This window comes from Merops nubicus, unplaced genomic scaffold (genome assembly GCF_000691845.1).
Source record: "Merops nubicus isolate BGI_N331 unplaced genomic scaffold, ASM69184v1 scaffold31187, whole genome shotgun sequence".
NCBI classification, from domain to species: domain Eukaryota; kingdom Metazoa; phylum Chordata; class Aves; order Coraciiformes; family Meropidae; genus Merops; species Merops nubicus.
This window is the reverse complement of record NW_008622770.1, coordinates 1170-19431: the sequence shown is the minus strand read 5'-3', so window position 1 is coordinate 19431 and position 18262 is coordinate 1170. Positions and strand designations below refer to the sequence as shown.

At 36.4% G+C, this 18262-nt stretch overlaps 1 protein-coding gene across 1 annotated transcript; it reads right to left on the bottom strand.

Moving 5' to 3' along the window:
• Positions 1-527: 527 nt before the first annotated feature.
• On the bottom strand, positions 528-16788 carry NR2C1 (nuclear receptor subfamily 2, group C, member 1; the record flags this gene model as incomplete). Its single annotated transcript, XM_008944909.1, has 10 exons — positions 528-1086; positions 1629-1734; positions 5002-5139; positions 6843-6982; positions 9306-9427; positions 10914-11076; positions 12819-13003; positions 13790-13880; positions 13981-14128; positions 16609-16788. Coding segments are annotated over 10 exons (1448 nt in total), but the record flags the coding sequence as incomplete, so codon positions are not given.
• Between the last annotated feature and the right edge of the window lie 1474 nt (positions 16789-18262).

Here is an 18262-nt window from a genome sequence, read left to right as displayed (position 1 = left end):
TAAGACAAGTTAAGAGGTATCTGGAATGCCTCCATCGTCATGCACTGAGTATGAAAGAGGGATGAGCAGTGTGAAAAAGTTAAAGCTTTTGCTTTAACTTCCAAAATCAGAAAAAACAGAAGGATACGCTCTTTGAATGCCTGCAGTATACACCTGTCTGTTAGTTTTTCATAGTATAAAACAGTTGATATCCACCAAGATGTAATACCATGACACAGTATTCCTTTGTACCCCCACAGCACTCAGTACTGACCCTCTGCTGCTTCACTTTGGATCAACTGCATCAATGTATCATCAGAATTTTTAAAAATGGGAACTCCTCTACTTTCCCTGTACTTGTAATGGAAAACTTGTCCAGTGTTTCATTCAACTAGGAAAAAATCTCTTCTCAAAACATTAGGAAAAAGTAAGTTTGTTTGAAACTGTCCTGTTTCCAAAGAAACACTGGCCTTTTCAGGATGTTTTAACATATATTTCCCATTTGATCAGTGAGAAAGAACTAGCAGCAAAACACTGAAAACACAACTCAGAGAGGAAAGTTAATTTATTTATCTAAAACATCAAACTAAGTTGAGATACCTTAGTTCAGTCAAAGCTTCTTCAGCTTCTTCACAAGCCTGGATTTCATAAACAAATATTCCAAGTTCATCTATCTACAAAAATAGGATGGACAATTCTTGACTTTCTTCAGATATCAAGTTAATTTACAAGTCCTTGAAGATCAGATGAAAAACAGGAAGTGATCCTACACTTCTCAATACACTCCACCACATTTCCCAAGTGTCCTGGAAAGGAGGAATATTAGCCTTCTTTGGAAAGGTGCAGGGGAAGGCTTCTCGCCATCTCTTGGAGACAGGGTACGCATTTACACCACCACGAGTGCCATGGTACAGAATCCTTGCCTGCTGCTCTTATAGGGCGTGGCCGATGATCTGCGAGTTGTAGTCGGCGGTCTCCATGCGCAGGATGTAGGGGATGATGCTGTCGATCTGAACGTTGCCAATGAGTCCTGCAAAGAACAGCTCCTCCGTGATGGCAGCGCTCATCAGCCGGAGAGCAGGCAGCCGCAGAAGAAGTCTAGACAGTCTGGAAAAGAAGTTTGTTCAAGGGTTACTTGTGGTCACAGGTGTTGGTACTATTATTCACAATCATGTTATCAGTAAGAGAAAAGAAAAAATTAACAAGGCACAATACTGGTCAAAATTCACTAGATCTAGTTCATTAAAAGGCTTAAATATTTAAATGAGAAGAGTACTGAATTTACGTTCAGTCGTGACTTCAACAATGCAAAAAATATGCGTGTGCCTGTCTATTACATGGACTGTATAATGTCTGGATTTAGAATAAACGAGGAAATATTCCAAGTAGGTTCAATTAAAAATGAAAACGTTAAAAATATTTTATTTTCAATATTTCATTTTGGAAATCAATAATGAATGAGTAGGTAAACGACACTCCTGGTACTTATGAGTGCATGCATAATATCTGAAGTGCTCTGAAGGTAATTTCTCACCTTTATGGAGGTATGAAGAAAATTTACATAGTTACTGCAATAAACACTGTACAAATAAGTATCACTTGATGCTCTGAAAAGAGAATCAATCAAGTGGGCATTCAAGTTTACAGACCTGTAAGTATCATCGGGATATGCTTTTGTTACATAGTCTTGGAACTCCATGTAAGCCTTCTCTTGAAATTTCTCAATCTGTGCCACATTTTCTAGACCTGGGTGGTCTGAAAAACAAAACCCCACTCTACATTGTTACACCAGTTCTATATATGATGCACTAAAATCCACACAGATACTCTAATTGTAAACATACTGAAATATTTATTTGGGAGCTGTAGCAACTTCACAGCTTTAGTGGAGGACACTGCTTTAGCCCCCCCTTATATTTCTTTTCCCCTAAGTTTATGTTTTACTTAGTTTTTCATAAATACAATCAGATATTTTGAAGAGTTCAAGTAAATGCAGTGCTTGCAACGTTTACATCAATCTTGCTGATACAGCTTTGTAGCAGTAGAACAGCGTTGTTTCAATATGCTGACATTTATTGGAATACCGTCTGCACAAATAGCACTTGGGTGGGAAATGAAGGATAAAATTAAGATCAGTAGCAGAATAAAAGGCTATGAACCATTTGTTTCCTAAAAACTGTAAAAGATATGGAGCAGATGATTCTTCTTCAGCCGTTTGGTGTAAAATTTTCAAATGTGCTAAACAATTTTTAGTGGTGAATTAAACACTCGAAATATAAATCTTGTTAAAATGAAACTACATTAACCTAACTGCCAAGTCACATTTGGAAATTATTATCTGGTAATTCTGACAACTTCTTATAGTCTGTAATTTTTATTATCCATCTATCTTGATGTAAATATTTTACTGCCATAGTAGCATGACAGATCATACAGATTTTATTTTTCAGAAATATGATCATAGATGAGCTGCCAAATTATGTCAGATAAAAGATTTCTAACAGTCACTCCACTCCATACATATGGCCTTCTGTCAACAAAATTAGGAGGCTTTGGACTAACTCTGCACATAAAGAAGCTTTCAGAGTAGTTTAGCAGTTATGTGTTCAGGATTCCCCTGAACACATTATTTCATAGAGAAATATTTTGTCCTCATGGGATCAAGTAGTTCAGTCGTCCTAAAAGCATGATTTCAAACTTATTCAGAGGACAAGAGGACAAGATAAGTTCATACAGAAGCAACACATTTTGAAGAGTTGCCATTGACAGGCAATATGCATCTCTTCATGACGCCGTTTTCAGAGTGATGTTAGAAACACAGCTAAAAGTCAGCTTCCAAAAACAGTGGTTTGTAGACCACTGCTAGTACACTAGCAGACATTTATAAAAGATACAAAGTCTTCTAGGTAGTCCCTTTACATCCACCTCTCTGCCCAAGGCTGTCTTGTGGCAGTCAAACAGCTGGCCTGGCACAGATGTTCAATAATCTTCAAGTCTCCAGCTATGGAAGACAGCAAATAGCAGAGCGTACTGAAGCAGATGCTCTTACCTTAGGACTGTGCTGTACATGCAAGCCCAGCCCCATTCTGCAGCAGAGCAGTAAAATCCCTGAAATTTTAATTTCTGCCTTGTGTATCATTGCCAGAACATCTCTTCTGCTCAAGGTACTCAACAGACTTTCAGGTTTATGAAGATTTTGTCATATGGCTCACGGGATCAATAATACTGACAACACATTGCCATTAAAGCAGCCATGCATCATTAGAAATATGATCCTGAAAGCTTGTGAGCTAACAAAAATTCATCTCAATCATGTGACTGGATATAGTTTTTTTCCCTGATATTTTTCCTGCTACCTTTTGTGTTGTCAAACCTAACCTGAAGAGACAAATTAACTTCCTACTAAACAAATAAGTAAATATTACTTTGCAAGTGTAGGGTTCCTAGAAGAATATTTTCCTATGTCTAAATGGACTGATTTCTTCAAACAGGCCAACAAATTCTGTCACAAATCCTAGCAGACATTGTGCTAGAAAAATGAGCTTGAGGTATTCTTCCATCATTTTGTTTTTCCCGGAGCAACCTGTACCAGTTCTGAGTAGAAGAATGCCATGAAACGACTACTTTGGGGTAATGAACACCTAAGGGAGAATTCAGATTCCTACAAGCATTATCTAAAATTAAACAAGCAAATACCCTCTAATTAAAGCCTCTGCTTCTTCTGAAATAACAGTGAAAAGTGCAGGTAACTTTTCAGTCCTCAGCGGAAAAGAAAAATTACGAACATTTTAAAGCATTCTTGATATAACAATTAAATTCATGGTCAGTGCTGCTTATCTGAAAACTGAAATTGTTTGTGTGCTTCCACGGACTGTAGAAGCAAACACACAAAACCTTGCAAGATTCTCCCAGTTGTGAGGACAGAGCAGGTTTACGTTCTACAGTGAAAACTCTCAGGATCTGACTTTTCTAAGTGATCCACAATAGAAGAGTATTGCTGGGATATCCTCTGGGGATTTATCACCTTTCCTGGAGGGTTCTGCCGCTACTTGCCTCTTACTTGCAAGAACGTCTTTCATCTCAGAACTCTTCCATTAATGCAACATTAAAAAAAAAAAAGACAAGGAAAAACACAATGGAAGATATGTAGAGTTTTGTTGTGCACTTAGATGAGTACCATGGATTTCTGCTGATGCTGCCACTTCCACTGGGAAATATGGATGCTCCTTGTAGATAATACATATAGAAAAGGTCATGTAAATATGAGGGAAACTGCAAAACAAGAACCTCACAACTCTTGTGTGTATATCTATATATATTAGAAAATATGCTTAAAATTTACATTTTGTAAGTGTTCAATTTCCAAAAGATTTTTCTCACCTCGGCTAATTTTTTTTTGTTCAGAAGACAGAAATAATAATATAAGGGAATGTCTGCAGTGTTGATTCACCAGAAACACTACATGTGATATTTATTCTAAAAACACCTATGTGAAGTGAGGTGATATGTTTCTGTAATTTTACATTTGAGAATCGATGCCCAGAGAGATTGTCTTTCATACATTAAAAACCCAGCTTCAATCCATCTCAGCTGGATGTGTAAGAGCAACACTTTTGAAAATTAAACTGCAGATCCTCGGAAAAGTACTCCAGAAATCATAGACTCAAAGAATGGCTTAGGTTGTAAGGGACCCTAGAGATCATCTAATCCAACCTCCCTGCCATGGGCAGGGACACCTATCAACTAGACTGGGTTACTCAAGGCCTCATCCAATCTGGCCTTAAACACCTCCATGGAGTGGGCATCAAAAGCAATAAATAAATATTTTTAAAATATCAATGGCAGAGGCAAGAGTAAAAGATTTGTATTAACTCTCATTACACAAGTTCACCTTCCAAGATTCCTCAACAAGTGAGGCAGTAATTCTACAGGTGATAGTAACTGTATATAATGAAACAGGCAGAAAATATACAGCACAAAATAGCACAGATTAAAATTTTACATTTGAAATAACTTACATACCAGGACTGAAGAGGACGATTGCTTTCAAATATGCATATTCATATCCATCTAGGCAAAGCTTAACCATGCTGTTACAGAACTCTTGCAGTTTGAAGATATGCTCCATTACTAGTTTTCCCCTGTCTGTTGGCAGCTTGTCTAGGTCAACACACATATAAAACCCCAAGTCAATACACATGCAAAAAATGTAGTTACACTGGATTTTTAAAAACAAGTATTTTATTAGATGCAAACAGTGGGAAATCTACACCATATATACACTCACACAGTAGTTCTGAACAATCTTGACACCAATAATTATGGACAGGAACAATCCCTTCTTTCCCCCCTGGCACCGTACAATTGTGTCTCTTCTTTCCACCAAAGCTTTCAGTAATCAGGGGTGGACTAGAGCCTGAAGTGATCAAGGAAGGGATATGCTACTTGTAAGTAAAGAACACACTGCTACTGCAGATCTGTATTCTGTGTCGAAGGGTCAGGTGCCACAAGGCAGGTTAGTGTAAAGTTTTGTGGGTTATTTTAGCCAAAGACCATGCCACAGCTGGAAAAGGAGGTGTGCTACACATCCTTCCTGATTTGCACCTAGGGGAATGTGGTTCGTGCAGAGCTCTTCCCCTTGGGGCAGCAATAGCTAAGCAGCCTGAAAATCCCGTTCCCTCCATAATCCATCAAACTAGGGTCCCTGGATCCCACAAACATTATCTCCTGGAGATGCTGCAGCTGGCATGCTGCACAGCTGCAAGACATTGGTTATAAATTTCTGGGTTGTGCATTCAATCCGAATTCCCAAAGTAAATGGCAAGAATAAAACCCCTCAGAAATAATTAACTTTCTCATCATAAAAGCAGAGAAAAAACCTATAGTCTGGTGGGCTGTTTTTCTACAGCTTACCAATCTGTTTCTGAATAGCATTAACAACAGTGAGTTTTCATATACGTAATAGCAAATAAAAGATCTAGTTAAACCTGTAAATGCGAAGCTTTTTATGTACGCATCAACCTTATTAAAATGTGTTAAGACTATGATCAGATGAAGACTATACTGGTTTTGATTGGTTAGCTTTTAGTGCTGACAGCTTTGTGAGTGTTCACAAGCACACAAAGAGGATCAGCTAAAAGACTCCCCACCACTCAGAAGAACATTTCCTTCACTGCAGCATAAATGAAAGAGGAGGCCAACTGACATCTCTTCATTTGAATGAGACATATGCAAAAGATGTAGGATGTAGGATTAATAAGGAACCAAGGACACCTAGTAAAGATCTGTGGAAGACTTGCATGTAGTCTAAAACTACTGTACAGAAGTCAACAAGCCAAGTTATGTAAAGGAAGTCAATGTCAAGTTGACATCTGGGTCACAGCTATGAACAGCAAGGCCAGGTGGGTCACACTTTATACTCTTGGTACAGAGGAATCATATTCACAGTACATTTGCATTCTTAATGTTGATTCGCCTGAAATAGTCCTAATTTGACTTGGCAATATTAACAGAACAGCAGAACACTAGAAGGCATTACACAGACATACTAAAAAACCACCCCAGTAAATACTAACCTTGATAGGTGATTTTTCTTTTTTTTTTTTTTTTTAATTTGGGGGTATTAGCATAGCTGACTTTTGAAAAAAAAAAAGCCATCTTCTGAACTGTATTTTCTAGTATTATTTTGTTTCAATAGTAACCATGAAACTCTATAAACACTAAATTTTCATTAACAGCTGAAAGTAACATATTAAGGTAAAATTTCCATGAACAGCTGAAGTAAAAAGTTTCTGCTTTTTTAAGTTCAAACTTAAAACCCATGAATTCCCCAAGTCTTGCAATGAGCACAGTAAACACCTTACCTTGCTGTAAACTGCCATGAAGGTGATTAACAAATGCAGCTAGTATAGTTGCCACGTTCATAACTTGTGAACATTGTGCAAGGCCAAGCGTAAAAAGTTCATTCCAGCAGGCTTTTACTAATGATATGCTGTTATCCTGTCTATTAAAAAATACAATAATTTCACTTAATAAAACCAGCCATTTACATTCACTTTTTTTTTTTTTTAATTAGAAGAACAGTTCATAAAACATTCATCTAATTCAACCATTGCAACCAGTGCCAAAATGAAGCCCTGCATCAAAAACCTTTTTATTTACATGCCAGAATTAAAGTACCTGGTTTAGAGTGACTTTTGTAATGACATAATTTTTGGTTTCATGATCTAAAAGGAGATAAGGTGTCTATCACAAAAGCAAGCTGAAGTTGCAATAAATGGCAATTGTCTAGGCATATTCCATCATGCTCATTTTCTTAGGATTTACACTCATTCTTGAATAACATTTACATGCACAGACAGAAAAGTCTGCATTGTTCTTATACTATGGATGTAGAACAGACTCAGAGGTCTATTCTTTAATTTGATATCTGGCAGGTTGGTGTAATTTTTTAATTAAAAATACATGTCAAATGGAACATGTCAGATCATATTCAGGCACTTCCATATTAGTAACCTAACTTTCAGTATGGCCAAGCATCTCTACCTTGTAGAGCTTAACGAGAGCTCAGTACCTTAAAAAGGAAATCCTACCAGTGAGGAGTCAAATTCAGATACCATTTTTCATTGTTTTAGCCAGTAAATACATATAACGGAAATTTAAAAGAAGCACAAGACCTATCAGAGAAGAAAAGCATATTAAAGCTAGGTTTTCAAGTACAAGCTCAAAAAACTAAGACGCTGTAATCAGCTTGATGAACGTCTCAGTAGGAATCTCTCTTGCCTACAGAGATCCTCATTCAGGAAGACGAGCTAAGCAATGCATTGGTGTCATAAACTCCATTCAGTGTGCCAATGCCAACTCTCTTGCCCGACTAAGGAAAACATTGCCTGAGGAGGGAACCATCTGGATAGAACTACCTATCTTCCTTACAAAACCACTACTGTGCTTTTGTTTTGCCTCGCCAACACCTCTCAATTACTAGTGCCATGAATTTTTCTTCAGCTTAAAAGTGAAAGAAGTCACCTTTCTAAAAGTCAAAATTATAGTACATACTGCACTCAAACTAAAAAAGCTGCTTTAATTTCAAATAAATCTTCACTTGAAAGTAAAAATAGCATTTAACCTCTTCAAAAGGAAAACTGTATAGTTATGTTAAATGGTGTAGCCCACAACCTTGACTGGGACTGTAAATGCTAGCACAGGTAAATATTAATGCAATTAGGACAGCCTACTCCTCCTCTTTTTTTTATTCAAATAGAATAAATAGAAACATACATTGGGAACTAATATATTTAAAAAACAAATGCAGATTTTCTAGAAGCATTTCTTGTTAAATTTTTTCATAGAAACAGGTCTTCTGTACAAAATTTCGTTTTCAAAAAGCAATGCCTATTAATTGCTAATTTGCAGTGTCTTTCTGTTACAGAAAGCTTTTAAAAATGTATAATGATATAATCTACTATGTTAATTTGTTTTAATTTGTATTTAAAAACATATTTCAAAAGTCTGCAGGACAACAACTTCTACTAAAACAAAATATCATATTTACCTGATTTTTTTACCCTCGCTATTGTTTAACTTCATAGAATTTTACTTTTTCCTTCTCCAAAACACAGACTTCAATTACACACAATATAGTATCTTTCCTTAAACAGTGTAGAATCATTTGGTGTAAACATCTGAGTAAACACAAATGACAATCACAGATCATCCTGCTTTTGACAGATTTCCTGGAAAAGGGGACAATCCCTTACTTTAAAAAGGAATTCTCTTTGCTGCCACAGTCATACCCTATTTCAATATTGAATTAAAGAAAAACACTGTAGATGAGAGCAGAGAAACATGATTTATACTCCATTTGTGTCAGAGCTGATAGTGCTTATGTTTGATGTATCTTCACAAAATTACTTCTCAAAATTACATCAATCACTTTTCTCCATCCTGTTATGAGATGTTTTTTCATGATGATCCGCAACAGGCTACTACATTTAGCTTGAGAATTTTAAGTGATACTTTGAATTCTGCTAGAAAAGCAGGATGTCATATGAATGTGTATTTTACAAATTAGTAAAAATATATTAAAGTAGCAGCAGTGTGCAGGCATTTGACTGTTAGTAAACCTATTCCTCTTTCCTTCAAAACCCAACCAAAGTGCCTGAAGTGGAATGAAGCAGGGAGTAGTTTTGATTAAAAAAATTTACCTTCACGATGAAGATCTACAAAACAGTTTTATATTTCAAAATGCCCTTGAAGAATACAGGGAAAATGAAAAATGAAAAAGTGCATATTTACAACACGAGTAAACTGAGTAACTGAATACTTACCCTAAAGCTTGGAAAGAAGGAATGGAACGTGCCCAGTGCATGGACAAGAAAAGCAACCTGGAGGCAGACTCGCAGATATAGTGAACGTTAAGATACTCAGGCATAGGAGAAGGCATGGTGAGCTGGCAACCCCATCCCCAAAGAAAAGAAAAGGGAAAAAACAAAACAAAACAGTGCAAGTCAGTTATTTTACTTTCTTCATAAAAAAAAAAATTAGAAAAAAAGTCAGTTTTACAGCTTCTTCTAAGTGAAAAAGTAGAATTGTTTTTAAAATAAACAAATTAATCCTGAAATAAAACTGAATGACTGCCTTTTTCATTATCAGCTACACTATTATATGTTACAGCAACTACAAAGCAACAAAAAAGGCAAAAATTTTTAATCCTTTTCTTAGATAAGAATTAATATGTGGGAGATGGAAAATCCCAAACAAAACTCAACTTTTGAGACAACCTCAAAGAATACAAGTTTTAGAAGATTCATTGTCACTAGAATGAAGTTGCTTTCATTTATATATAGATAAATACATAAAAAAATACACACAGTGAGGCAACATCACTTTCTAAAGCTTCCCTCAGAGGAGTGGAATAACTGAAATTAGAGGAGTTACCACAACTCCTGGGGACAGTGTATGTGTGTGTCTGAATTCTACTTCACAGGCCCTTTTCTTTTTGTACTTTTAACACTTTACAAATAAATATGTCAAAAATCTTTTGATCTCCGAGTAAAATACCTAATATACAGCTGCTCCCAAGTCCTAAAAATATAATCAATATACATTAGGAAGGAGTAGCTCTAACTTTCTCAACATACGTAAAATTAGTGCCGTTACCTCTGTATGTGAAGAAAGTGGGATTTGACCACAAACCGCTAATTATAGTGTTGTAGCTTTATTTTCAAAAAGTAATATTTCTTAATATAATGGTTTGGCTAACACAATTTAAAAAAAAACCCTGACATTTGCGTTAGAGAGATGTCTATCTGAGTAACCAAAACATGCTGATGAATGGGGCAAAGTTTAATAAAATGTCTGGTACTGAAGTTTTCACGAGCAACCTTTTTGATTTGTCTGTGAGCAATAATAAGGTGAAAATAATGGATAGGAGAATTTCTGCAGGCTTGTAAAATGACAAATAAACCCAGTAAACGTATGGCTCACGAACAAAGAAACCTTCTTTTCCCTTATGATTTAAGTTAATTAATACCATACTAAACCAGGGTATATACACAAAGGAGACACCGCAAATGCGCTTAAGAGCCTCAAAATCCAGCTGCAGATTACATCAGATCCAGCTGGTAACAAGTGAGGATGTGGATGCTGACTCCCTGCGTGCAACACTTGTCATTGTAAATCCTTCTGCATGGATTACCAAGTATTTTTAAGGTAGAAAGCTATAAAATAAGCAGTGCTGCTAAACCACTGAAGAGAGATGAACATTTTCCCAAACTATTAGTTAACCAGTGAACAAAAGCAATGTATTCATCAGAATGAATGCCAAAAATACCATTCAAATTGGTATTTTCAAAATACGATTTAATCAGGTCATTATTTTACATTACTGGGTTAAAACATGTATAAACAGCCAACAGAATAAAAGTATTAAGTACCCTGAAGGCTACATGCGCATCACTGAGTAGCGGCCCCTCTATTTCAACGATATTCATGCTCGTTTCTCCTCCAATTAGCTGCACACCAGCTTCAATACCTTCAGAGTTCTGGCACCCTGCACTCTCTCCTGGATTTAATGCTTTTGCAAGAGTATCAAATGCCCTGTAAGATCACAATGAACAAAAAAGAAAAGGAAATTTAATTTCATTGACTGTTTCAATTTAGGAGGAACCTGCTCATGTCTGAAACCTGTATTTAGATGCCTGTTTCAAAGAACCAGATTTGGAAAACGAAAGTCACCGGTATGCTTTTCCTGACGCTCCACTGAACTAAATCCCTGAAAACTCCAACTTACAGTGGCTCTGAAACAAAAACTAGCAGCAGGTCCTGTTCACACTAGTTGCCAACAAGTTCACAGTTTTGACATATTGGCTGTGCTGCTGAATCACAGTTTGCCTTTCAAGATCTCTGTAGCGATGCCTACTGAGAGCGCTGGCATGAGTGCTTTGAGGACAGGATCAAACTGCTGTTAAAGCAACTAAATGCACGTATAAATTTTACAGATTTTTGCTGCTATGAAGCACAAACAGAGTAATTTTTTTTAAAGTGGTTAGGTTATTCAACTTAATTTGAAAAGACCACTTTGAGATATGTAAGAAAAAGCACTCGTGCTTTCTGTACCACTCTTAGTACCCTTTGATGTGGGGCAGTGCCTCCTGTCACATGCACGAACATCACAGGGCAGATGTTAGGACAGGCACAGATATATTGCTAACTATTTTGCTGCTGGATAACAGATCTGTTGTTTTTCTGTTCACAAATACAACTGAGAACCACAACTGATACACCTTCAATCAAAAATATACAGACTTGATCACTGTCTTTAGATGAGAGCAGTATCATCTGTATACAGCGTTGCATGAAAAACTTATGCACCGAAGTCTGAAAACTTCACAAAAACTGACTATCAGCTTGTACGCAGAGCTGATTGTCAATCTACAGACATGGTTATTACCACAGAACCTAAATTCACTGATGTAACGCTGAAGTCTGGAGTAGAACTTTGCTACCTTTTCTTCCCCTGCACTCCCTTCGCTAGGAACAACTTTGGTTCTCTTTTCATCGGGCTCAGTCAGTGACAGATACATTAACAGATACATAGGGCTGCTGATAAACTGAAAAAAAAAGGAACATAAGTAATGAAGCCATTAGAGGATAAGGCATATAACATCATAATATAAAAGCTGTGGGATGCTAGCAGCCAAGTTGTACACTAAATGTGTGTCACCAAAATGTAGATAGTGTGTAAAGGAATATTGCTGGGACAGCTGTCAGAACCTTGCATGAGATGACAACCAAAGTGACTGATGGAATAACAGCATGTACTACATGGAGCATCTTGCACTGATGCTCACCAAAATGGCTCAGCTAAAACCAGGGCAAGACAAGCTTGTAAGACACACAAGGAATGTAGCTTTTAAGCTACAAGGTTAAAACATTTCAAGGTTTTAAAGCAACTAATAGTTACAGGCATTAGACTACTTACATAGATGAGATCTCTAAGAAACAGTTTTCCAGGATGATACAAAATACTGACTATAGTCCAATATCTAACACACCATTATTAAGGCCAACCAAAAGGTAAGAAAAACAGCTGTAACACTTACAGTGAAATTAATTTCAAGTACAAACAGCTAAAATACTTTATTTCTCAAAGGGAACTTCCTTATTCACTTGGATTTCGCTTGGAGGAATCTTACATGATTTATGTTCTACATGAGCTTCAGCTGTATCACTATTATTTTTAATGCAGATAGATTTCCTGCAACGTGATGATTTTATTAATAGTCTGAATTGAGAGAGACTTCAAAAAGAATAGTATTTTCAACTGTAATATGCCTTACCTTGTAACATCACTACCACCTTCTTGTTCTTGCTGGAGTTCAGATAACGATGCATCTCCGTTACTTAAGCTGTCAATCATAGATAGGTCTGTACTGCTTTGTGACACGTCTTTGCATTTACTGAGATTTGCTAGCGAGGTCACCACATTTGCCAGTGTACTTAAGTCTCCCTGACATGCTTCAACCTAAGGGAAAAGTACAGTTCTTAATTCTCTCATATTGGCAACAGTTAACATGAAATAGAAAAATAACTTTTACATAAATGAAGAACTGAGTATGTGAATAGACCATATTACTGTTTTCAGTAAATGGCTAATCATAACATAGCAATTTGACACTGCACTGCTTCTAAAATATGAAATATTTAGACATTTACAAGTACTAGCTATCTGTTTCTTTCAGAAAGAATGCTACAGATGGTAAACAAGTACAGAAAGGGAATTTATCATCTCCAATCACTAGTCAGTCATCAGGACTGTAAGACTGCACTAGATGATATTTTTAGCATCTTCCTTCCTTCCTAATGCAAATGAGTCAGTAGTAATAGAGTAAGAGAATGTCTGAAAAGAAGTAATGGATAAAAAGTCACATTTAAAAGCAAGCAGAAAAAGAATTCTGCTGCAGCTTTTTCTGGTTTTATGTCTTTATTTAACTGCGAGGGAATAAGGTCATTCAGAACTGACCAGCAACTCAGAGAGTCAGGAAGATGCATGTTTCCCACCCTGCCCCACAAAAAAATACTCTAAACCTAAGGAAAGACTAAAAATCTAGAATTCTTAAAGTTTTTAGTATTTTTACTGTGCAAGGCCAAAAGCATACTTGTGAAGAGAAGGCATTTGCAACACTGGCTAATGTTGTAAGGGTTGTTTTAAGAATGAATTTAACAAAGCCGGAGTACAACAAAACAAAACACCCTTCCTTCCCTACACACAATCAACTGTACTAGATACAGCAGTCATGCCACCACATACCTTATCTGGAGTCATTAGAACAGTAGGCTCACTTTTTATTGCAGACTGATGGATGTTAACAAACATTCCTGATTCCAGCAGACCTGTTGATCTGACACAAGAGAGCACACATTTTAATTTTGATTAATTTTAAAATCATTTTTCCTGTTTTAGGAAACAGAGAGAGCTTCTTCTGAGTAGAATTTATATACCTTGCTGTTTCATTGTCTGTTACAAAAGTTGGAGTTGCAGCTAGTGGACTACGGAGGTCTTTCCGAATGTAGATCTTCTCTGTAGAAGCTGCACAGTTTGAAGACTTTTCTCTTGACACTTCAATAGGTTTCCTTTCACACTGCACAGCTAACAAAACAATATGTAAATATTAAGTCACATCCAAAATTACAGACTAAAAAAATATTCCTTTTTTTGTCCTCTCTTTAATCTGCAATTTTAATAATGATTCTGAAAATAACAATGAAAAAAAAATCCCATAACCAATAAGCTAACAATTTGATTTGTTCCTAATGAAATGATGTAGTACTCAGTGTCTGAGACCAAACATATAGACATTAAATTTTTCAAGTTACAACTAAGGGAGAAACCGATTTATATCTTATTTTTAATTTTGATCTTTTAGTAGAGGCTTACAGCTTCTCTTTCTCTCAATTTAACTCTCTCACACTCTTGAGTTGATTCGTGAAAGACTCTTGGTAGCCTTTTCCATGGACTGCGGGTCTGGGTTGAAGCCCCATAACCTAACACACTTAAAGAAGCTGCTCAGGTTAGGACCTGAGAGAATACAGAGGGAAAGGGACATTCACAAAGTTTAGTTCTGATCATTTAAGATCTGGGCTACATCCTGACACACAATCCCTGACTTCAGAGAAAAAGCAGATTTTTAATTTAAATACCACATTGAAACTAGGTGGAATGAATGTGGGCTTTAGCCTACAGATCCATCACCTTGCTTTGGATGGATTAGAGATCATGAACATGAAATTTACAGTATTATATGCTATGGGGAACTCTAGCTCTATGGAATAAAGCTAAAAGAAACAAGTTTACAGTTTGATTTTAAAAGGAAGATTTAATTTCTGGAAAAAAACAGAACAGCAACTAATTGTAAAACTTAATTAAAAACAAAGTACAGATATTTAAAAAATAAGCAATAAGTTCTTTTTCCACAATTTTGGAGTGTTGCAAGTCATTTTACAGATTGGAGTAAGACATTGAAAGACAGTCACAAACCAGGCTTATACATAATTTAAAATATGCAACAATTCACTAGCCTGATAGGCACTGGCTAGCAGAGACTCTTTAATCCTGTACTATACTTAGAAACTGTTTAAGCCTGTAAGGAGAATTTATTATTTTAAAACACAAAGGCAAATAGGAAAAAAAAGAAATAATTCTTTTTTCTTCAAGTTGTGCAGTCTTGGAAAATGTGTAAATATTTTAACTGTTATAATATTATATTTAACTATTATATTATTCATGTAATAGTTATAATATAATGTTTTAGATAGCTATAATAGATATTATTTAACTACTTATTTATTTTGCGTAACTAAAAGAAAAACCTAGAACGGATTCAAGTTAGTAGTAGACTGTGATGCTATTCAAAATTTTTACATTGATAAGTACCATAAACCCAAATGTCATAATATCAAGTACTGACAATGCCATTAAAGCTGGCGCATAACCCACGAATGGTGCTTTGAAAGAGTGGCAGATGGAGGCAAAAGTCTTTCATCTTCCTTTGCTAACCCTGTGCTTACTAGCTGGATCTGAGTTTGCTGAGAAAAGGCCAAGATTTCTTCAAGGGAGAAATAACCCCTCTGAGGGAGCTACAGTACAAGACAGAGCTGTTTTCTTTCCTCTCCCCACTTCACTAAAGAAGGAGACTTCTTATCCCAAAACAACCCTCTCCTCCACTCAGTATTCCCCCACAACCCAGAGATTCTTTTACTGTTTTGTGAGCCCTTGCCCCAGGAATTTTGTACTGCATGAAAAGTCTTCTGTGGAGGGGCAAAGTACTACCAGTTTTACTACAGGGTAAAGATCCACTTTCCCTACTAGCTTTTCCTCTCCTTCTGAATGAACTTCCTCTGTGCTGGAAAAGCGTTACTGGTTTCTGCTCACAGAATCAGGGCAGTAAGGATGGGAATGTCCACAGAGGTTCAAGAAGTTCGGCAAAACAGAGTTGGATGGCAGAGAGCAAGGCACAAGACAAATACTGTGCATATAGCAACTGCGTGGCAGTAGTAGAGCTGAAGAATTCATTTATTGCCTAATTTTCTATGTAATTAGTATTCTGATAATGCTGTGGTATTGCAGTATCACTACATCCAATGTAAGAAAATCTCAAAAGGAACCTGAAATCTGGAGGAGTCATTTAAGAACTGAACTCTAGATTACTACAGATCTCTGCCTTGTGAGTAACTGTCTCTGCAGAGCTCTGCCAAAAGTGATCAGCCATTGCCAGTAAACTTGTGGAAAAAGGGACAAGAAGGTACAAGGATTCAAAACGTTTAATAATTTATGCATAGAAAAATTGAACTGCATATATAAAAATAAAAGACAGAAACACGCTTGCATTTGCCACCTACAAAAAAACAACTCATTCACTCTTACCGTGTGCAATGTTCTAATTAAGTTTGTCAAGCAATACATATGCTTGAAAACATTTCAGACTCTTGCTACGCCTAACTTGTACAATTCCTTAAAGGAAAAAGATACGACAACTTAAAAATCTAAAATCAGGACAACGCTTTGTATTATTACACTAGCAGATTTAACATAGCTGCCAGCTAAAGTCATTCAGGCTTGTGGAGACTTACAGTCCTGCTTCATGCCGAAGGCGATGCACCTCTGCAGCCGGCAGTACTGACACCGGTTGCGGTGGTGCTTGTTAATGACACAGTCTTTCGTTCCTCGGCAGGCGTACACCAAATTCTTCCGGATGCTCCTCTTGAAGAATCCTTTGCACCCCTCGCAAGTTACTGCTCCATAGTGACGCCCTAGTCACAGAACAGCGTACACCACCGTCTTAATTTTACGCTGTAACATTCACCTTTTTTAGAGTTTATACTTACTAGAAATGAAGTATTTGCTATTTTACCCAGAAGAAAGAATACTTTTCCCCCGCATAGGTTACTGATGTTAAATTATAAAATTATAATAGCGCATAAAAAAGTGAACCATTTTTCTAGTGCAAAGCACTTTAAGCAGGACAGCTGTTACACACAGGCAAGTTGCTTATTAAATTCTTGCTGAATATGTTGACAGCAGTCTTAGAAAATACTAAGAAACCAGGTTAGCAATAATGTAAAAGAAACTCTTTTAATTTACACACTTTTTTACCAATTTTTAAAAAATGTCTCTACATTTATTTATTATGTTATTTCTCATTACAAATTCAGCTGTTGTAATTGTATGCATTAATGGAACCATGAAAAGCACAAACGTGGCATTTGACAGCAGTAGGTAACCACTTTAAAGATTTACTGTCACCTTTTGTTTTCCTAACAGGGTAATAGTACATCTTTAGTTCTCTCAGTAAACTTTCAATGACACAGTAATCTAAAATAGCTAAATACTTGGAAAACAAAAATCAGTTCTTCTGTGGACTTGTAAATATGAAATTTTTATATGTAAATATTATTAGTATATAGTACAGGAAAAAAAGTCAAGTTTTAAAATTGTTTTTCAGAAGTAAATAGTTTTGATTCTGTGATAGCACGAAAGACTAATATTCCTAAAAAGTACTGGTTTTGATTAAGGCATGCTTGGTAATTCTAACAATTTTAATTCTATAAGCTTGATGGGAAAACATAATTCTAAAATCAAAGATCACTGACAAACACTCAAAATAAATATTGCAGAGGCACTACGGCTGCTCTTTGAACTAAGTAGGGCACATTACAGAAATAATTCTCAAATATGAACTAGTTTAAGGGAAGAAATATTTTTAGATTTCTTTCCTCACTCCTCACAAATTTATTTTTTTTTTTTAGGTACCTCAGTCTCATCTGCCAGAAGTTTCTAGAAATTCTGATGGCTTTTTCTGGATTTCTTTATCACAATCATATTACCATACTATTAAAATGTGAAGATTATAAAGCATCACATATGTTAAAAAAATACTACTATGTGAAACATTTTAACAGCAGCTAGAATGTGAATACTTAATAACCATCCTGCAAAGCACTGGGGCTGCTTCTTCACCCACTCTTCAATGTAGCCTCTTGGACTCCAGCTTGGAGGTGCATCCAAGGTGCAAAGCAGCTTGAATGACACTGCTTGTCACTTGGGAGGGTCCCCAGAACTTGCCGCTGCTCAGGGAAATGTGGTGCTCTCCTCAAATTCACTACCACTGCTTTCTATCCCTGTGCCAGGACAGAGAAGAACAGCTCCTGACGTCCTGAGAACCTCTCATCCCTCATGGAATACTCCGTCCCACTACTGGTCTTGTCAGTTGGAGCAGACCAACCA